General features: G+C 31.7%; 1 protein-coding gene across 1 annotated transcript in view; it reads right to left on the reverse strand.

Annotated features, from left to right (window-relative positions):
• LOC125075890 (glutamate receptor 1-like) overlaps positions 1-24234 on the reverse strand; it is a 132833-nt gene that overhangs the window by 12031 nt on the left and 96568 nt on the right. Inside the window, exons 7-12 of the mRNA XM_047687730.1 lie at positions 18402-18608; positions 17906-18013; positions 15117-15342; positions 14137-14225; positions 2275-2442; positions 272-403 (exon numbers count right to left, since the gene is read on the reverse strand). Of these exons, the coding sequence (XP_047543686.1) occupies positions 272-403; positions 2275-2442; positions 14137-14225; positions 15117-15342; positions 17906-18013; positions 18402-18608 (930 nt within the window). The remainder of the gene's footprint in view (positions 1-271; positions 404-2274; positions 2443-14136; positions 14226-15116; positions 15343-17905; positions 18014-18401; positions 18609-24234) is intronic.

Genomic DNA, 24234 nt, shown 5'->3' on the forward strand with positions numbered 1-24234 from the left:
AATTACATTTACTTACTTAACTAAAGAGATTTAGTTTATTTATTATTTGTATTCTCCACTATATATAACATACAATAGATCTTTATTGAAAATATTAGAAATGCCTGCTACTCAAACGGCAAAATATAGGCCACCCTGACAGATGGAAGTTAAACTCGTTATATTCGCTTATACAAGAATAAAAAGCTAATCAATCAAACTTGGGTTGCAAGATTATATCACAGATTCAAAATAAAAATTAAAATCTAATCATTTCTTGTTCCTCAATTACCTCATTTGTATTGCTTATCGGTTGCTCCAAGTGCGAATCCGTGATGGAAACTGAGCGCCACTCGTGTGGTGAAAACCTCGACACCAAGAATAGAACAATACTGACAGCAAAGAAGCTGAAGAGTACGCAGAGCTAAAACATTAATTGGGTGTTTAAAATGAGAAATATTACCAAAACTTGGATGACTGCTCGAATGAATATCAAATCGTGTATTCGTTTTTCTTTAAATTAATAAGATCATCTATCTGATAAACATGATGTTTTACTGATAAATTTTGAGCAGCTGTTTTAACTGAGGCTACTGTAAAATGTATTTTAGTGTACGAATGTGCATGTAAATGTAGATTTACTCGGTATTTCTTTACTGTCATAGTCCGATTGTATGGCAATCCAAAACACCAACTGGAAGGAGATCAGGCGTAAAACCAATGCAGATTCACGACTATTTTTCAAGTATTAATGTACAATAACTGCAGACTGCTAATTTACTAATGGAAAAATTCAATAAGCATTATTAGACCTACCCCAAAATTAAACCCGAAACCATGTGATTAATTGACTTATAAGCTAGCCGCTAATAGTATATACACGTTAAAAGTTAAGCAAATCCTTTACAAAATAATAAATCTAATAGATTCCTTAGATTCTATCCTTATTCTTAGATTGATCTAATACATATATATAACTCAATTTGATTTGGTTCTGATTCTATACTATGATAAATTTAATGTTTAATTTCAAATCGCATGCACAATTACTTATTTATCGTTTATATTCAGCCAATAATATTTTTTTATATCCAAATAAATTCGAATAAGAAGATTTCAGATTTCCAGTTTAATTAACGTGTCCGTTAAACAACGTCCGTCTGTCCACAGTACGGGCCTGCTAACACGATCACGCTGCAGTTTCGAATCATAAATCAGAGCGAACAACTAAACAGCGCAGTTCAGTTGCCCAAGAACTGTCATAAACATAATACGAACACGCTTTTATCGGAAAATGTTTGGATACGCTTCGGGCTAGTCGTTATGTAAATGGAGATGTAACTTTTGCTTGCTCATTGTTTGATTTTAAAACTAAATGTCACGCTCGTACACGTGGATGTACTTGATGGCTGTTATTGTTTATTCAATTCAAATTGGGCTTAGTAAAAAATATTATTTCTTATAGTAGATTTGAAGAAGGTCTAGCCAGTCCTGAGTGAGACCAACAAACGTAGCTTAGCGTCACTTTTTTCAAATTGGTAATAATTTTCGATATTAAAAAGAAATGGCCTGGAATTATTTTTTTCATACCTTTTGTGAGTATATGTAACTCGTAAATGAGATTAAAAATGATAAAAAAATACATGCGCGTCTCCGGACGTCCGACAGATGTGATAACTTAAACAAATTACGTTGATCTATTTAATATTGAAATTGTTTAACTCGAGAAAGGCTTCGGTTATTACTTCAATTTTATGTATTTTAATATGATAATGTAAGAAAAAGTTATTTAGTAATAAAATCTTTCATTGATTAAAATATATTAATGTACATATTCAAGAAATGTAACTAAGAATGCTTAAGAGAACAGGAAGCCAGACAGACTGGTGCCGTAACGCGTTACGTAACGAAGCGGTTTACCTTCCCATAAGTAGTTATCACTTTAATTATTTCTTATACTCTACATAGTGAAGCAGCTTACTACGGCAATCAAGATTATTGTTGCACATAATAACTTACACGCTAAACACTGTTTTTTTCGTGTATGCATATAAGCTAACCCTTATCCTATTTTTATTCTACGTTTGGGTCTGTTTGTGCAGCGCAAGGTATATATCATATACCATTGCACTTCCATTAAAAGCGGTTGCTGTATTCGATATTTTATATTTTATTTTATTGACACAATATTATGAAATGGCACAAAGGTAAATCAACTTAAAATGGATCTCTTAGAATTTTTAATCGGGGGATAAACCGAGTTTTACAATTAAGTTAATAAAAATTTAAACTCACCCATATCTCTTTTGAAAGTGGTCGAAGAAAACTAAATGTTCCAGCCAATCGTTTCGGCTGTTTCGTGTTCTTGATAGGTGTTTCGATGGATAGGAAAGGTTCGCTGAAATCGATGACTTTCTCTCTTTCCGCTGTTATTGCTAAAGGAGCTATAGCTATATCTACTTCCTGTAACAAAAGATACAATTAAGAACAAGCCATGATTATAAATACCTCGGTATATTTTTTAGAAAATAAATTAAAATTTTATTTTATTCATATAAATGTTTTATTATCTCATTGAATACAAAAATAGATCTATTGGTCCAAAAATAAAACTTCTCGATAAATAAAACAATTCGACGAAAGTTATAATATTTATGTAATTAAGTTCAGTGATCGCTTCTATATTTTTGTGTTATAGTTAACGTAGAAATATTGAATAATTATTTATTACTAACGAGTGGAAAACTTTGCTTGTCTTTTTTCTGACACGACATTGTTTTTGATAATGTATGCCTCGTCAGCGTCATCGGATGGTAAAGTTAAGTTACGTAGAGTCGACTAACAATAATTAAAATTAAAATTAATTGTTATTAAGAATTAAATTGTATTGTATTAGTGAATCGACAAAACTATATTTATTGTAATATTTTATGATAATTGTTTTTATTTATTTATCTGTAATCAAGAGCATTTACACCGACATAACTACAATTAACTAAATTTATACTAAAATTGGTAGACCGATGATATGTAGAATTTATTGGATATACTTTTATGTTTGTACACGCATTAGTATATAGTGTGTAAGTGTGCATAGTGTGTAAGTGTGTGTATAAAGAAAGCTTAAAGGTTCAATTTTTATGTTGCGTTTCACATTATTTTCATGTAATTCATGTACGATACTTATTTTTTTTTAATTCTTATAAGTTAAGAAAAATAAATCCAGATGATTATAGTGATTGCTGTAACTTTGTATCAAAGTTTGTGTACATTTTGTGAAGGTGCAGCAAGCCCGTGAATCACTTTCGCAAATATTGAGAAGGCTGACAATTAGCTAGGGCAATTTATTTATACATTTAAAATCGCTTGTAGGAATAGCTTATTACATTACTCTCTTGGTTGGTTGATGACGCCGTTTCCATACTGAGTACAAGCTATTTGGTAGCTTTTAAATGTTTTAAGTATTTGTACGCTAGGTATTTAAGAAACTGCCCTTGTATGGTTTCAAGTCTTTAGGCTTGTTATGTACGATAAATTAATTATATCAAAACACATACGAAACTTATTAAGTTGTTTTTCCGAATAAATAATATTCAGTAGTTCTGCAGACACAAAACTTAGTAGAGATTGTCTAATAAGATTTAATTTTAGAAAGTTTAACGATCACGTCCTAAGTAACAAGAGCTCAAAGAAAACTTTTTGTTCCAAACGAACGCGACTGAAAGTTTGGGTACTAGTTTATACTAATATTATAAATATGAAAGTAAATCTGCCTGTATGCTCTTTCAAGCCCAAACTTCTGAATCAAATTTGAAAAAAAAAATTAAGCAACTTTGAACTCCAAGGACGGAAGTAGGCTACTTTACTTCTTATACCTAACATCTGACGGTAAACTCCTAATACGGAATCGAAGTCGCGGCCGACAACTGACCTTTCTCAAAAGTATATGAACAACAAGGTTTATCCTGTCCTACTTAATGAAAGAGTCACAAAGAATCAGCCTACAAATATCTCTTAACTTAACTTCATTTGAAACCACAAAGTCTGAATAATATTCGTGTGCTCTAACTACTGAGCCATCTCGGCTCTATCATTGTATATTTTCAAAATCAAATGCTACCTATAATAATATATTATTTTTGTTAATGTGATATTACAAGCTTTACTAATTTATTGTAATTTGTTTTATTCACGTAACGACATTATTACCCGTGTTAATTTATCATCTCTAATGGCCAATGATAGCTGTTAACACTTAGGCTATTAATTAGTCTAGACTTTCGGTTACGTCGTCCTTGTTGCGGCGATAAGGAATTTGCTTTGCGGTAAGCCTTGTTATAAGCAGATCGTAGCTTATATAAACAATCTCAGCAATTACAAATATATACAATAGAACAAAAGGTTTCAAAAGATTTCCAAAGAATTAAAAATATAATTAATAATATAAAAAATATCTAATAATAAATAAACATACATTATAATAAATTAAAAGTGTAATTTATCAATACATAAAATAATAACAGCCTAAAGATCAAACACATATTTTCTTATTATCGTCTTTAAATTAAAATTTCTAAGTGTACTTATAAGCCGATCATTACCTTCAAATGTCTATGTTGATAATTCTATCGTAAATGCCAATAATATTAAACGCATTAAATATAATTATAAATATTAATTATGTGAGTAAAAAAAAATCGAAGTGCGTAATAAGGACAACTGAATTGCAATTTATAGTGAAAAAAATATGTAGCCTCAAGCTCGAGTATCATATCAAAGGTATTATAACAAATCTTATCAACGATACGACTACAAAGCAACGAACATACAATATGCCTTAGAAAGGGGTAAAGTTTTAGCTTGGCCGGATATTAAATCCTCGGTTCGAGTTAAAACAAACGGGTAGCTGAGGCTCAAAGACGCGATACTCTTTGACTTGCATACAATAAACGACTCGACAACTACGTCTTGAAAAATTTGATTAAATAGTTATAAACGCTCGCCTTGGTTACGAGTTTAAGCGAAGACTACGATTTTTATATCGGGCTCGATCGTTCCGCCTTCTTAAGTTATTTAGATGTTTTACTCGTAAAAAGTGAAGTAACAGCATTTAAATATTCCACTGCTAGTCAAAGGTCCTTTGGAACAGAAGTGAAGTGAAGTTTAATTTTCACGTTCTTAGTTTACCTTTCGAATTAATCTCGTGCATGTTGATAGAAAAAAATATAAGCTCAAGCATGTGTGTGTGTGTGTGTGTGTGCAAATTCTCTAACTGCATTGAATAGTATGGTAGCACTAAGTTCTAACCTTTTCTTTAAGAATGGGAGAGATCTTTACCTAAAGGAATTTTCTGGTGCTACTGGATACTTGATAGTGGTGCTCTGTTTAAGCCTGTCTGGGTAGACACCAGCTTCACATCAAATATTCTACCGTAAGCAAGCAATACTTAATATTTTTGTGTTAAGGTATGAAGAGTGAGCCAGTGTAGCTACTGGGACATGTGACATAAATTCTCAGTTCCCAAGGTCGGGAGCGCATTGGCGATGTAAGGAATACTTTTTTACGATCACCTATTTGCTCGTCCGAGTACCAATCCGTATATAAAAAATAAGACTGCAACTTTGTATTGACCATGTAAAATCATCCGAAACCCTTTTATAAAATATTTTCAAAGAAAAGTCTAGAATTTTTTGTCTTCGCTAACGCTTTAATGTCATAAACTTGTTTTACTTGGTTATTCAATGAACATTGTATAATCTTAGTTTAAGAGTTTCAAAGGATTTAAAATTTTCATGTTAACTTCGTTATGACAGAGAATATTTTTATTTGGGTAGTCAGTTTTACTCGTTCTTTTTGTTTATATTTCATCTCGTGCTCGGCGGTAAAGGAAAACATCGTGAGGAAATCTGTATATGCTGCACGAAATTCTACCATGTATCCACCAACCCGTATTAGAACAGCGTGGTGGAGTAGCAGTGATAAATTTTCAGATTGAACATTATACATTTTTGCATGTGGATATTTTTCTAGTTCATATCTGACAAATATAAACTGGGATATCACAAAAGTCCATATCTATTTCATGATATGGTTAGGCGAAACGGGCACATGTATGACGGGCACCTGATGAGAAGTGGTCACCACTGGCCATAGACTTTTTCACTATGAGAAATATGAATGATTCCTTACATCGCCTTAGAAACTAAGATATAATGTCACTTGTGAAGTAGTTGCACTGGCTTACTCACCATTCAAACCGGAAAACAACAATTAAGTATTAGGTACTCTTTATCGGTGAATATTTGATGAGTGGGTGATACCTACGCAGATGGGCTTGTCCAAAGCCCTACCACCAAGTAAATATACCATAACATATACGTAATAAAATAGAACGCCTTATATAAAAACTTTGAAGATGCACCCAAAAAGAATTATTTAAACTAACGGATAAAAAATAAATAGCATAAACATGAACAAAATTGTTTTATCTTTTAGTCCTTTGTAACTGTTGTACGTTCCTGGACGGCTGATGTCACTTTATACTCCTTTAATTAGATCTTTATTCTCGACTACAGCTGTGTAATACGGTTGCTCCAGTAGGGAAGCAAACGTTTTTAAACATGCAATACGTTGCATTTTGGTCCTTATTTTAAATGCATTACGGCTTACTAAGATTTTTCGGAAAGTGTCCGTACCTACAAAAATAGCTTGGAGAACGCCTAAAACAAAAGAGTTTCTTTTATTCAATGGCAAAAAACCTTCGTCGTGCTATTGTTCACAGTGTTTGTACATATGGTAGTAAAAACTTTTATTATTATTTTTTAATTTGAATTTATTTTCGGGCATTTATTTATTCATTACGATAATTTTAATATTTTCAAGGTTAATATATTTTTGTACTGAAAAGATGTTAAACAATACTAGGACAATATTCTATGTATAATAAAATAGGAAATTAATTAAAAAAAATAGGTAATAAGAAAAGATTACAGGAATAGAATACTTAACTAATCTAATAAGCTCCTATTTGTATTACCTTAATTAAATATTAAGGAAGTCTGTATAGTAGCCTGTTTGATATTTATTGGAAGAATATGCTGTTAGCTTTACATTATTGTATAAACAAAAAGCGCCGTACAGGATAAAAACTTGAAAAAATACCTAGTTTTTTTTTAATTTAATCTGATTATTGCATTAGAAAATTAAAATAAGAAGCGCTGCAGAGATCGGATGTACTCTTCAGTCAGACTAAATCTATTGATTGGATTATTTTACAATACTTATTATAAGTTAGGTTGAGATTCATTCAAATAGTATACAATTTAACTCTAAAACATTTTAGTTTTTAGTTTTCATATATACGTAGAATTCCCATAATTGGCGCTTTAAGAAATATTAATAATTTCCTACACCACACGGTGAGGTAACTAATGAATCCCAAGAAATCCCAAAATTAACAGCGCATTGCGCCAATCCCAACCTTGGGAGCTGAGATGGGCCTGCAGTTACACTGGCCCACTCACCCTTTAAAAAGGAATTAACAATACTACATATTGCCATTTGGGGGTAGAATATCTGATTTGGACAAACCCTACCACGAAGTAAAATAACACTAAATTGAATCTGGAAATTCACCGTATAAACAAATAGGAAACAGATTGATGAAAACGTTGCTTTTAACTGCCCCATATCTAGACAGAAAATAAAAACCAATAAACAGTAGACGGTTATCAAACATCGCTCCACGAAGCAATGTTTGCAAAACTTTATACAAAATTGCTTTCGGACAAAAAGGCAGCGTAAGAGCACGGTAGCGGGATACATCGAAGATGCAATAAACAGCATTATTTTATCGTGGAGTATAAATCCCCTCGGAGTCTGCGCAGACATAAGTCTAGACGTTTTATTAAAAAATATTTCAAATATTTCAATGGTGGCGGACCGGCGATTTCGCAATGGACGGCTATATGAAGAGATATTTTTGCCCTGTAAAAAATTTAATTATACCTGTACAAACTGCGGCTTTCGAAGTTTCCAGTTTTTCATATACAATTTTTTTTTCAGTTTAAATCGTGTATCACTAAACAATTAAATTTAAGAAGGAAATAATCTATTCCGATCGTTTTGTTTTTTGTTAACCTTTGTCTAAAGTGGTTTATTTTCAACACAATTTAAATATTTCATCAAAATCGATAAATATATTTTGATTGATTGTTTTACTTGAATCTAAATTGTCTTGTCGAGAATCTGCGCTGAACTTAAAGCAAAGTTCAGTCTCTGTTGCAACAGTTAATAGAATAGAGATTTATTCTTGCTGCACGTGTTTTCATTTCACTACGAATTCAATCCGACATTTTTGACCTATGCACGGCTTTTCGGCGATTTCTCTCACTGTTTTTAGCTCATTAATTTCCTTTGAAATTTCATTGTATTTGTAAATATTTATTGATTTCGGTTTCGTTTACTTAACGTTGTTTATCTTTGATCGTTAAATATCAAGGTCTATACTATGATACGTTTTATATTTATAACGTTGATTTATAAAACGTGTTAGAATGTTTATTTTCTTTATTTTAATCGAATCCTTGCTATAAGAATTAAATTATTCTTAAATCTTATTCTTATCTTAAAAATTAAGCAACTTTGAACTCCAAGGACGGAAGTAGGCTACTTTACTTCTTATACCTAACATCTGACGGTAAACTCCTAATACGGAATCGAAGTCGCGGCCGACAACTGACCTTTCTCAAAAGTATATGAACAACAAGGTTTATCCTGTCCTACTTAATGAAAGAGTCACAAAGAATCAGCCTACAAATATCTCTTAACTTAACTTCATTTGAAACCACAAAGTCTGAATAATATTCGTGTGCTCTAACTACTGAGCCATCTCGGCTCTATCATTGTATATTTTCAAAATCAAATGCTACCTATAATAATATATTATTTTTGTTAATGTGATATTACAAGCTTTACTAATTTATTGTAATTTGTTTTATTCACGTAACGACATTATTACCCGTGTTAATTTATCATCTCTAATGGCCAATGATAGCTGTTAACACTTAGGCTATTAATTAGTCTAGACTTTCGGTTACGTCGTCCTTGTTGCGGCGATAAGGAATTTGCTTTGCGGTAAGCCTTGTTATAAGCAGATCGTAGCTTATATAAACAATCTCAGCAATTACAAATATATACAATAGAACAAAAGGTTTCAAAAGATTTCCAAAGAATTAAAAATATAATTAATAATATAAAAAATATCTAATAATAAATAAACATACATTATAATAAATTAAAAGTGTAATTTATCAATACATAAAATAATAACAGCCTAAAGATCAAACACATATTTTCTTATTATCGTCTTTAAATTAAAATTTCTAAGTGTACTTATAAGCCGATCATTACCTTCAAATGTCTATGTTGATAATTCTATCGTAAATGCCAATAATATTAAACGCATTAAATATAATTATAAATATTAATTATGTGAGTAAAAAAAAATCGAAGTGCGTAATAAGGACAACTGAATTGCAATTTATAGTGAAAAAAATATGTAGCCTCAAGCTCGAGTATCATATCAAAGGTATTATAACAAATCTTATCAACGATACGACTACAAAGCAACGAACATACAATATGCCTTAGAAAGGGGTAAAGTTTTAGCTTGGCCGGATATTAAATCCTCGGTTCGAGTTAAAACAAACGGGTAGCTGAGGCTCAAAGACGCGATACTCTTTGACTTGCATACAATAAACGACTCGACAACTACGTCTTGAAAAATTTGATTAAATAGTTATAAACGCTCGCCTTGGTTACGAGTTTAAGCGAAGACTACGATTTTTATATCGGGCTCGATCGTTCCGCCTTCTTAAGTTATTTAGATGTTTTACTCGTAAAAAGTGAAGTAACAGCATTTAAATATTCCACTGCTAGTCAAAGGTCCTTTGGAACAGAAGTGAAGTGAAGTTTAATTTTCACGTTCTTAGTTTACCTTTCGAATTAATCTCGTGCATGTTGATAGAAAAAAATATAAGCTCAAGCATGTGTGTGTGTGTGTGTGTGTGCAAATTCTCTAACTGCATTGAATAGTATGGTAGCACTAAGTTCTAACCTTTTCTTTAAGAATGGGAGAGATCTTTACCTAAAGGAATTTTCTGGTGCTACTGGATACTTGATAGTGGTGCTCTGTTTAAGCCTGTCTGGGTAGACACCAGCTTCACATCAAATATTCTACCGTAAGCAAGCAATACTTAATATTTTTGTGTTAAGGTATGAAGAGTGAGCCAGTGTAGCTACTGGGACATGTGACATAAATTCTCAGTTCCCAAGGTCGGGAGCGCATTGGCGATGTAAGGAATACTTTTTTACGATCACCTATTTGCTCGTCCGAGTACCAATCCGTATATAAAAAATAAGACTGCAACTTTGTATTGACCATGTAAAATCATCCGAAACCCTTTTATAAAATATTTTCAAAGAAAAGTCTAGAATTTTTTGTCTTCGCTAACGCTTTAATGTCATAAACTTGTTTTACTTGGTTATTCAATGAACATTGTATAATCTTAGTTTAAGAGTTTCAAAGGATTTAAAATTTTCATGTTAACTTCGTTATGACAGAGAATATTTTTATTTGGGTAGTCAGTTTTACTCGTTCTTTTTGTTTATATTTCATCTCGTGCTCGGCGGTAAAGGAAAACATCGTGAGGAAATCTGTATATGCTGCACGAAATTCTACCATGTATCCACCAACCCGTATTAGAACAGCGTGGTGGAGTAGCAGTGATAAATTTTCAGATTGAACATTATACATTTTTGCATGTGGATATTTTTCTAGTTCATATCTGACAAATATAAACTGGGATATCACAAAAGTCCATATCTATTTCATGATATGGTTAGGCGAAACGGGCACATGTATGACGGGCACCTGATGAGAAGTGGTCACCACTGGCCATAGACTTTTTCACTATGAGAAATATGAATGATTCCTTACATCGCCTTAGAAACTAAGATATAATGTCACTTGTGAAGTAGTTGCACTGGCTTACTCACCATTCAAACCGGAAAACAACAATTAAGTATTAGGTACTCTTTATCGGTGAATATTTGATGAGTGGGTGATACCTACGCAGATGGGCTTGTCCAAAGCCCTACCACCAAGTAAATATACCATAACATATACGTAATAAAATAGAACGCCTTATATAAAAACTTTGAAGATGCACCCAAAAAGAATTATTTAAACTAACGGATAAAAAATAAATAGCATAAACATGAACAAAATTGTTTTATCTTTTAGTCCTTTGTAACTGTTGTACGTTCCTGGACGGCTGATGTCACTTTATACTCCTTTAATTAGATCTTTATTCTCGACTACAGCTGTGTAATACGGTTGCTCCAGTAGGGAAGCAAACGTTTTTAAACATGCAATACGTTGCATTTTGGTCCTTATTTTAAATGCATTACGGCTTACTAAGATTTTTCGGAAAGTGTCCGTACCTACAAAAATAGCTTGGAGAACGCCTAAAACAAAAGAGTTTCTTTTATTCAATGGCAAAAAACCTTCGTCGTGCTATTGTTCACAGTGTTTGTACATATGGTAGTAAAAACTTTTATTATTATTTTTTAATTTGAATTTATTTTCGGGCATTTATTTATTCATTACGATAATTTTAATATTTTCAAGGTTAATATATTTTTGTACTGAAAAGATGTTAAACAATACTAGGACAATATTCTATGTATAATAAAATAGGAAATTAATTAAAAAAAATAGGTAATAAGAAAAGATTACAGGAATAGAATACTTAACTAATCTAATAAGCTCCTATTTGTATTACCTTAATTAAATATTAAGGAAGTCTGTATAGTAGCCTGTTTGATATTTATTGGAAGAATATGCTGTTAGCTTTACATTATTGTATAAACAAAAAGCGCCGTACAGGATAAAAACTTGAAAAAATACCTAGTTTTTTTTTAATTTAATCTGATTATTGCATTAGAAAATTAAAATAAGAAGCGCTGCAGAGATCGGATGTACTCTTCAGTCAGACTAAATCTATTGATTGGATTATTTTACAATACTTATTATAAGTTAGGTTGAGATTCATTCAAATAGTATACAATTTAACTCTAAAACATTTTAGTTTTTAGTTTTCATATATACGTAGAATTCCCATAATTGGCGCTTTAAGAAATATTAATAATTTCCTACACCACACGGTGAGGTAACTAATGAATCCCAAGAAATCCCAAAATTAACAGCGCATTGCGCCAATCCCAACCTTGGGAGCTGAGATGGGCCTGCAGTTACACTGGCCCACTCACCCTTTAAAAAGGAATTAACAATACTACATATTGCCATTTGGGGGTAGAATATCTGATTTGGACAAACCCTACCACGAAGTAAAATAACACTAAATTGAATCTGGAAATTCACCGTATAAACAAATAGGAAACAGATTGATGAAAACGTTGCTTTTAACTGCCCCATATCTAGACAGAAAATAAAAACCAATAAACAGTAGACGGTTATCAAACATCGCTCCACGAAGCAATGTTTGCAAAACTTTATACAAAATTGCTTTCGGACAAAAAGGCAGCGTAAGAGCACGGTAGCGGGATACATCGAAGATGCAATAAACAGCATTATTTTATCGTGGAGTATAAATCCCCTCGGAGTCTGCGCAGACATGAGTCTAGACGTTTTATTAAAAAATATTTCAAATATTTCAATGGTGGCGGACCGGCGATTTCGCAATGGACGGCTATATGAAGAGATATTTTTGCCCTGTAAAAAATTTAATTATACCTGTACAAACTGCGGCTTTCGAAGTTTCCAGTTTTTCATATACAATTTTTTTTTCAGTTTAAATCATGTATCACTAAACAATTAAATTTAAGAAGTAAATAATCTATTCCGATCGTTTAGTTTTTTGTTAACCTTTGTCTAAAGTGGTTTATTTTCAACACAATTTAAATATTTCATCAAAATCGATAAATATATTTTGATTGATTGTTTTACTTGAATCTAAATTGTCTTGTCGAGAATCTGCGCTGAACTTAAAGCAAAGTTCAGTCTCTGTTGCAACAGTTAATAGAATAGAGATTTATTCTTGCTGCACGTGTTTTCATTTCACTACGAATTTAATCCGACATTTTTGACCTATGCACGGCTTTTCGGCGATTTCTCTCACTGTTTTTAGCTCATTAATTTCCTTTGAAATTTCATTGTATTTGTAAATATTTATTGATTTCGGTTTCGTTTACTTAACGTTGTTTATCTTTGATCGTTAAATATCAAGGTCTATACTATGATACGTTTTATATTTATAACGTTGATTTATAAAACGTGTTAGAATGTTTATTTTCTTTATTTTAATCGAATCCTTGCTATAAGGATTAAATTATTCTTAAATCTTATTCATATTTCTTAAATACCTAACACTAATTATAAATGAACATCTCGATACCATTCAAACTAATAAGTAACTTTATTTTACTTATTTATTAAAACAACTTGAAACTAATTCGAAAAAGGTACTAAACATTATCAGGAAAAGCTAAAATGGTGCTTCAATTACAAGTGACACCGCATTCACACTGATGTTGGCAACAGAAACATCTATTAAGCAAGAAGTCAATTAGTTAGAGTAAAATTTCATTTAGTGTTACAAGAACTCTATACCTCGTAATAAGTTAAATATACTTTTGTTAACAATTGTTAAAAAGTGTACAAATATTAATTTCTTAAATTTAAAATGAGCGTCGGCAAATACATCAATTCATTTTACAATTACAATTATTCGATAAAATATTCTCGGAACTCAACTCAACACATATCCTTCAGCCAAGCAACAATATTTATTATGGTTGTGTTCCGGTTTGAAAGATCAGTGAGCCAGTGTAATTAAAGGCAAAAGGGATATAACAACTTAGTTCCCATTGGTTGGCGACGCATTGGTGCTGGTCTAGGGAATGCTTAAGATTGCTCACGGTGATAATGTGCCGTAATGACTTTGGGCAGTGATGACCACTTACTACCAGTTGGCCCATAACCAATGTTCTATATAAAAAAAAGAAAAATATATACCTACCATAAGCCCCGACTCCAATATTTATTATAAGTGAAAATTTAAAAAGAGTACTTACCTTTCTGAACACTTCCCCAACGAGACCACTCCAAGCATTATGAGATATTTCACTTCCGAATTTTCCATCCCTTACGATACGAAGTTCATCTATGGCAAAAATTACGCTTGATAAAAAAATATAACTCACAAATTAAAATATTCATCAAAGATAAGAGTTATTTCAGAATAAAGAAGACTTTATATTTTATCACCTTAAACATTGTTTTTCTTATATACAAAAAGTATATAAAAAACAATGTTTAAGTTTTGTTTATAAAAAAAATAAGTATCTAATTAATTTTATTTTAGTTTTAAAATTACTTTGATGATTCGAATGCTTCTAAAATAAAATCTTAGGTAGTATACCAATAATATTCTATTTGATTGAGAAGAGTTATCCGGGCCAGTTTTAAATCCGAAATGTAATTAATTCTCAGTAGGTACATGTATAAATATAAATATTCTCTTATATCAGCCGTATGAATATCGTGTTACCCTTACATGTAAAATTAGCAGGGATGATCCGACCCACAGGAATCAAAATTCGAGCTATCAAATGGAATTTATTAATAACGTTATTTTAAATTACCAATTATGTAACGTAACACATTTCCGTGACTCATAAGTGATTCATTTATCGTCTTATATGGTTTTTTTTTTTATTTAAATACCTCTCAAAACACGCTCGTGTAACATACAAAGGAGTTGATCGAAGGTGGTGTTACATGAGCGATTTTTGTCACGTATCCTAGTCATTGATGTTTAAAATTATGAGTGTATGACCCAATCTAACATGTATCGACCGAGTATGGAAATTGAATAAAAAGAGGATCATACGACAATTTCAGTATTTAAAATATTGAGGTACGAATCTTATATACAGATTAATATATATAATTTTTTTTTTTATCGTAGGTTTCATATATTCGGATATCAATAATCAGAAATCGGCACTTATTCTAACTTATATCTAGTAGGTTACTTGCAATGAATACTTACATTTAATCCCAAGTTTAGCAGTAACCAAATCAGCAAGATCCTTGCAAAAGCCGTGGTACTGTTCCTCCCTTTGACCATATTCTATAGGTTTCACCATCATGAAAGGTTCCTGGAGAATGGTCGTGATTATGTACGTCTTGTTAGTATCGAAAGAAACCGGAGAGTGTAGCTGAATGTACTTTGGTGTCACAAGTTTTAATCCTTGCTTATCTGTCCACGTTGCCACCTGAGAGGAAAAAAAAATATAATTTTCTTTTAAGATTTAAATAAAACAATGACGATTATGCTCAATGATCCAGTTTAATCAAGACGAACGTATGATATTTTAAGGGGAAAAACTTTATTATTAATTTTCGATGTGTAAATAGTACCACGTTATAAAATAGCATACTTGAACATTTAGAAATATATTCGCCCTGCATCATTTAGTGAGGGAGTCATTAAAGTTCTGGATATTATCTCCGCTTATAACTATAGCGAAGTTAATATACATCCGTTAAAATTGATGAGTCTAATCCAAGGACTGAAAGCTAGGATCGTAGCAATCTCCGAAGTCAAACTTTGATCTTCTACATTAACGATGTCCGTGAGATTAGAATTGAGTAATAACTTAAATATAAATAAATATATGTTTTCGAAACAACGTCTATTCGTAATAGTTCTTTTAAAATTTGTTATGTATCAATTGAAAAACGAAAAATGTTATACTTAAATCAAAGCACAATTAAATTTTTATTCATTAAATATATAATATATAATATTTATAAACATACATTTTATGTAATGAACACAATAACACAGGTACGATGAGTTTGAAATAAGGTCGGTATTTTTACAAAAATGTATGAGAGTACTACGAAATTGTATCGCTTTTGCTGTGTTCCAGTTTGAAGGGTGAGCGAGACAGTAGAAAAACCGGTACAAGAGATAAGGCATTAAATATATTCTGGGTTAATATTTATTTTATTTTAATAGGGCTTTATACAAGCCCGTCTGGATAGGTACACCAGCGACACTAAGTATTTTTGTGTTCCGGTTTGAATGGTGAGTAAGCCAGTGTAACCGCAGGCACGAGTTACATAGCATCTTGCTCCCAAGGTTGGTGGCGTCTTGGTGTGATATAAGGAATGGTTGTTATTTATCACAGCGTCAATGACTATGGGGCGGTGGTGAGCACTTACAAAAAAAGGGGCAAGATATATGGCAGATGTGACCCACTAGTATTAGATCGCCAAATTTACCGTAATCATGTTTTAAATATTTACTTACAAACTAAAAAATGAATACTAAAATGTTTAATTATTTATAATTAATTAAAAAAAATTAAATCAGTTTGCGTTAGACGAATTAATCGATATATATGTATGGAACTAAACTACTCAACTTATTATCATGAAATTTTATTATAATTTTGCATTATTGGGTTACCTAACATCTAACCTCTAGAAATATCATAAAAGTATCAAGAATGTTTTACCTAACACTTGGTAACTTTAAATCAATACTTAGCATGTCAAAAGTGCTTTTATAAGCATGCTTCACTAAAAAAATAAGTATATTTAATAACAATTAAATTTTCTTACAACGATCTAACTAAGTTCAAACGTTGATTTATGGACTTTGAGAAATCATTACTGAGTTGTAGCCGAGTTGGTGAAATGAAGTTGAAATTAGCCTTTACGAAAGGTGCCTCTAAGTGATGCGAAAAGTTTTGACTTAAAGTGGAGAGTTCAAGCGACAATGCAATATAGCCGGTGTAATTGAATAGATTTAGCTGAAACGACGCTTTAGAAACGAAATAATTTTATTTAAAATATAAGCCTGTTACTGGGCTCTCACTGCTGGGCTAACTCATCCCACCCATCAGAAGATTATAGCTCATTACCTCGCTCCGTTGCGGGTTGAATTGAATCTGGTTTATGAGAAACATCAGTAATTCTTCCCTGGATTGAACGCGCAATAATTGTGTAAAAATTAGTAAGCTAGGTATGTAAGTGTAAAAATATCGTAATTTTTTGTATGTAAGCTATACGTTTACTTTTGTTTGCGTAAATGAACTAATAAAACTAACATAGAATACATATATACCAGCAATGAGATTCTTTTCTGAAAAATGTTTAGTGTTTTATGTACGCGCTTGGCAGTGCGTTTTAAATTTGAACTGTTGACGCGAGAAGTGTGAATTTCATACGTAAGTTGTGACATGCATCCTATTAATACCAGGAAATAAACTCGTGATGTCCTTTACTGAACTGCACCAGGTTAATAGCACTTTTGTGGAACTCTGGTATGAGCTTTACAGCAGTATCGTTTGTTAGGGACATGATAAAAATAACGACTTAACTTGATATTAAAATAATCGCCTCTAGTTCATTTCAATTTATTGATTTGAAAGTAAATGTACAGTTCACCCAAGGACTAAGGTATTTATTTTTAAGTCGGTGGTTAATATTTTACAGTTAAAATGCAAGTGGTCTATCTATTTAATTATAATAAATATTTCAATTAAATATTATAATTAAGTTGGTTATATTTGTGTGGTTGCATAATAATTTGATTATACATTCATAATTTATATTTAGAAGATACAGATTATAAAGAACAAACATGAAAGCAAAATAAAAACTTTTTCATTTGAACAAAGATAATAATTAAAAGAATTAAAAAAAAAAGCGAGATGACACTTTGTCGTCAAAAAGGTCCCAATCCAAGATATTAGGGAAGTTTATTGTTTCGCTCAAACACTTTGCACTGTTATTTTTTATAACCTTATAAAAAAATTTACTCACCTTCACCATCGCACTCTGGACGGTCATCTCAACGACATGCAGAGTGAAATTACACCGATGTCCCTCTTCGTTAAAAGATATATTCCCGGTGAGACCCTCTATATCCGTCTAAAAAGAATTTAGCAAAAATATATAGTGTGTTTGATTTAGTACCAGGGGAATATAAAATAAAGGTGGTTGGAACAGATGTCCTAAGTAATGTTACCAAGTTTGGATGTAGTAGATCGGAAATCACTTTTTATCGAGTAGCAAGGACCCTTTCTTGTAACTTATGTGAATTGTTACAGCGAATCGTAAACATGTTTCTCATGCTCGCCTGGTCCTTACAACATTTTTTTTTTTTAGCTTTATGTTTGCGCAACATGTGTAACATTTAAAAGATGTGAACATTAATAATGAAACTGTTTAAGGTTTGAGATAGCAATAATATCTATAAAAAATATATATGAAATATTATTTTGATAATATAAATTTATACTATATTTAGATACGATACCTTTTTGATCAATCTCGATATCTTGTCTCCATGTTCGAAGGGGACTACCCAACTTTTACCAGGGTTGCAGTCAATGACCTTGGTCGAGTTAGCCTGAGCAGCCGCACGTCTGAGCGCACTCCTAAAAGCATCTGGTTTCTTTTTCCAGAGTCGACCCAGAGCGTCCATTAGAACTTGCACTCCATCGTACATTAGTGCTGTTTGAGCCTGTTGGTAAAAGTATTGGAATTTTGAGTATTTGTTGCGGTTTGTTATGATTGTTATTTAAAAAGTTTATTATTGATTTAATTCATTGTTACATGAATTGTAATACTAAGAGCAAAAGAATGATTTATTAGAAAATTTACATTAATAAAACAATTAATGTAAATTTTCCAAATTCCAGTCATTTATTCGAGTAATAAATAATTTATTTATCGTATATTATTTCAGTTTCAAATTATTCGTAATTATAAATAAAATAGCTTTAATATTAGGTTAATCATATTTTAAAATTTAATAATTGAGTACCTTGTCGTAAGATTTTAAAAGAAAATATACGAACAGGAAACATTGCAAAGACGACAACCGCGCAATAAAACAAAAAACAAAACATCACGACAACTTTAACGATAAAACAGTCGTTTTTCATCGAATGTATTAAGAACAGCAATCTCCGAAGTAACTCTAAGGCTAAAAAGCGGCGAGTTTCGGATATCAACGCGAGATGATAATTTATTCCGCACACCCTCTTATGGTTTCATTAGAATGAACGTAAGTTAGTGAAATCTACATAAATGCGTTATTATTCCACGTCAAAATTTTCTTCGGGAGCAGATTTTAACACCTCGGGGCTCATTTTATCGTGTACCCTGGCTTTGTCGTAAAATTTTGTTGTTACTGTGTAATAAAGTAGATTTATAAATATACCGTAGAGTACGATGCGAGTATTTTTATACGTATGGACTTTTTGCTTATCAGTAGAGAGAGCTATTATGAAAGTTTAAATTTAAAACACACAAAATAATACGATAGTGGAATGTTAAAAGTGATTTACGAAGTGATAATACGCATCAAAATAGCGTATCAACGTAGTTCGGTTTTCAATATTTCACGAGTGAAATACGAAGTGAACTCTAACAAAATAGTACTATAATTTCTACTCTAGCCGTATCAAATGGTGTAAGGTTATCGTTACCGAAGCAACATCATTCTATAGATATATTTTATCTGCAATTACGACGGAGGTGTAGGTCTATTGACTCACGAATACACCCCATTCATGATAAATGATCAGCGTTAATTATGAAATGTAATCTTATTTGTATATTTTCTGCAGCTTTTACACTTATCATAATCATATCTTTTTTTATGTAATAGTAAGACGGACCGGCAAATGGACCACCTGATGTTAAGTGGTCACCACCGCCCATAGACATTGGCTCTGTTAGAAATATTAGCCATCCCTTACTTCGCCAATGCGCCACCAACCTTGGAAACTAAGATGTTTTGTACCTTGTGCCTGTAGTTACGCTGGCCCTTCAAAAAGGAATACAACAATACCAAGTACTGCTGCTTGGTGGCAGAATATCTCATGAGTGGGTTGTACCTACCCAGACAGATTTGCAAAACGCCCTACCACTAAGTCACGCTCACTAAGATGCTGATAATTAACAAATAGAATAGCTCTAAAATACTGTGTATATTTTTTTTCATTGTTCTGCTTAAATGTGGAATTTTTTGTTTGTTTTGTTTTGAATGTTCCGATTTATTTTATCCTCCTATCGTATTACGTAATGGTTTCAATGGTTTTAAAGTTTCGAGGAAAAATAAGTCTCGCGCTATATTTAAAATTAGACTATCCTGTTTTGGAAGTGAATTTATTTTCTATTTTACGTGGTTGATGGATTAATACGTTATAATAGTTTTTCCATAATCTTCTCGAAAACAATTTCCTGTTAATATGAGTGGTTTAGGTAGAGCGGTCGGTTTTGGGCCTGAACACTCTACAGTTTTACGGTGTATCGATCGGTGTATTACGATTATAAGAGTAAAGAATTAGAGAATTTGTTTTTTTCTTCACACATACTTGTGCACATTAATATCTTCTGCACAGTCAGTTTGTCTCTGATAAGAAGGCAACTGTTATCAAAATCAGGTAAGAAAACTAAATCAGTAGGATTTGTATTTTTTATTGTATAGGTGTCAAACGATCAGGAGGCTCACCAGATAGAAAGTGATTACCACCGCCCATGGACATCTGCAACACCTTGCTCGCAGATGCGTTGCTGGCCTTTAAAACATGTATACGCTTTTTTCATATAGGATTTTTTTCAAAAACATATACAGTTTGATATAAGAGATGAATATTTGCATCATTTGTACGATGGTCTCGGCCCTCTAAACTATTTTCCTCGTATAAGACTGTACCACTGTCACTAAGGTCCGTTCTCGTTACCAAGGAAACAGTGTGAGTTCATCTGGTCGCTTGCCAACATAACAAACTACTACTTTCACGATGCTCAATAAGAGCAGGAACGTCGCTTAACTGATCACAGCGATATAATAAATAGTTTTTGTTGAATATACATAAAAGAGTAGATAGCGCGTCATAAAATTAAATTTACACGTTTGTTTAATTTTTGTAATATCAAGAATAATGTTCTTAAGAATATTTAATGGGAAAAAAGTATACAAAGGAAAGCTTGTCTCTATTAGATATTGATATTCATAATTTTATTATTGAATTTGAATACTTTAACAATATAGTACCACCAAAACGATCGATTTTAGATAATTTAGGACTCATACTAAATTAAAAAGCCGCAAATTCGAATGATATGATATTTCGTATAAATATTCATTATTATTATACGGAATTTAATTTTTAATTATTTAGCAAGGCGTTTATATTTTGCTTTCAGTAACGATAAGCCATTATTTTATCATAAGTATGTGTTGACTGATCCAGTTACACTGCCTCTGTGAACTAATTTCTTACAGGGTTGATTCTAATTCACACCTTATGAGTTAAAGCTTTAGGTTTACTTTGCACTGGTAATAATCGAACTATAATTAAGTTGCATTTTGATCCTTATTTCAGTGGTGTGTTTAAGTTATTGTTGTTTATTATCATCAGCTGTGGAATAACATTACTTTAATTTATAATTTACTAGTCATCGCACGTGGCCTCGGTCGTGTTTTAAGGGTTGGTCGTTAGATGTAGGGCATAAAAAAGCCTATGTCCTTTCTTGGAATTCAAGCTTGCTTCTTATCAAATTTCATCCAATTTGGCTTAGTAGTTTGGCCGTGAAAGGGCAACAGACAGACAGACAAACAGAGTAACTTTCGAACTGTCTGTAAGTGCATTGAATCGTTGGCAGATTTTCATACGTCACATCCAATTTTCCTACACTGCCTGAATTAAAAATTCAATGTATATTTATATTATATTAACCCATTTGATATTTATATCTATAATTATATATAGGTACACATAATTTTAAAAAACTTCTATTTAAGTATCTTATCAATTGTGCTAGTGAAGGATCGTCTTTATTGCATACTTAATCCATGATCGTTAAAACTAAAGGTATGCAGCGTAGAGTCGGATTATGTATATGGATTTTAAAATATAATATAATAAAATAAAATATTCAAAATGCCGACCAACAAGTAATCATTCGCATGCAATCAAAAAAGGAATTAAGCGCGTCCGATGGTTCTAATGAACTCGTTTGCTTTGAATGCTAATTGCATGCCTTTGGAGAGCGTATTTTTACTTAATTTTTATCTGCATAAAGACAAAGAGATATTCAATTTGATTAGTTTTTGTCTCTGGTCATTATCAGGCGTATAAGTTATTTTGATCTCTATGGACAGACGTTGGTAGTAATACTCAGTATCATTGTGTCTCTATAAAGGATGAGTGAGCCAGTGTAACTACAGGCACAAGGGACATACCATCTTGGTTCCCTAGGTTGGTGGCAATTGCAGTCAACTGTTGTTCTTCCAAGTAATAATTAGCAATTCATTCAGTACCTGTTGTAATTCGTTAGATAAAAACAGATAAAATAATAATTAAAAAAAAATCTTAATTAATGAAATCATCATCATTTACTTAAGTTATAGTGTGTAATGAAACAAGTTAATAACTGTACTAATTACTATCTTGTAAACTACGAAGGTTTATAAAAACATTTACATTTACACGCTATATTTTTCGTTGTAGTTTGTCCTGGTTCGTTTGGTAAACTATTTTATCGTGCGTTAATTAATTTACAAAATATAATTACAGGAACAAAGGAGTTAAAATCACAGTAACTATGCATGCATAGTTTGTGGCGCATTGGCGATGTAAGACCTGGTTTATATTGTTTACAGCAGTGCGATTCTGTAAGATTTCACTTCGCATCTCACTCGTGTAATTTTTACAACCGACTTGGTGATTTTGATACGTCAATCCATTAATTTGTGTAAACAAATGTAACTATTTTAACAAATCTCATATATCACATTACGATAATTTCACGATCGTTTTCGATGGTGAGTCTGAGTTTTTATTGCAGTGTAAAAAGTACATTCGTTTATTCGTAATACGCCAGAAATATCATAGAATTTAAACACCATTCACAAAACAAACAAATAATATAAAGTTGTACAGATTTTCAAGGAAATTAAGGGCCATTAAATATTGGCTATTTCCAATAAAAGTAAATCAAAAATGAACGTTAATTTCAAAATAGTATAGTTTTTATTTGCGTTAGTAAAGCAAACAAAAAATAAACTCGTATGTTTATATATATATATCATCGCTCGGCGATGCTATAGATATAATATAGCTATAGCATCGCCGAGCGTAAACTATTAAAGATAGGGCCATTAAATTTATTGAGTAGGGTTGTTTTATTGAGTAGAAACCCAATAAGGAAGGAATTTTGTAAATTCGACCCCTAAGGGGGTAGAATAGTGTTTGAAAGATTTTTTATCATCATCGTCATTTTTAAAGTTAGAAGCATAGAACTTTATTTTTGCGCTACTGCTAAAAATTGTGTAGTGATGTATTTAGGCGTTTCTGGATATTCTACCCTAAGATGTGAAATACACACCAACGTGGTATACAGAGAGGTCTTAAATTAACGTAATATATTAAGTTAATCCGTAAATATGTTCAACTTTCACGCGAGCGAATCCGCGGGCAGCAGCTGGTGTATATATAAAGTAATTTTTGAAATAAAGGCAACGATTAATCAAAGAAAAAAAAACAAACGTTTTGAAAATAACTAATATTCATTAAAAAAGCACATTCAATTTAGGTATTTATTCTGGGTCGTACATATTTGAATAACTCAAACGTTTGTAACATCGTTATAGTATAACAGTCTATGATCTATAAAATAATTTTTGATATAAAATATTATTTCCGATTATAAATATGGGATTTTATATGAAACCGTGAGTTCATTGCAAACGATGTGAGTTTATCGAACGTAAACATAATAATCCTTCGATCAAGACTATCCAACGTTATATAATGTTATACGAACATTATTTATTATGCAAAACGCAAACTTACTCGTAGGATCACGACACACTAATTTGGTAAATTGCTCGTTGGTTTAATGGCTAATTATAAGACTGCACAGCTTATGGGTTAAAATAGGGAGTATGGTCAATGAAACGATTATTGGGTTTTTATTTTAAGAAGTAATCAGTTTATAAAAACTTTGTTTTATAAATTTTAATGATGAATGTTTAAGAAATTTGTTTTATAAAATGGATAGACTTACAAGCAAATTAGGTGGTCCTGATATTTGTGGTAAATATCACCTTTGGCTCCGTAAGGAACATTAAC

Source organism: Vanessa atalanta, chromosome Z (genome assembly GCF_905147765.1).
Source record: "Vanessa atalanta chromosome Z, ilVanAtal1.2, whole genome shotgun sequence".
Lineage (NCBI taxonomy): Eukaryota > Metazoa > Arthropoda > Insecta > Lepidoptera > Nymphalidae > Vanessa > Vanessa atalanta.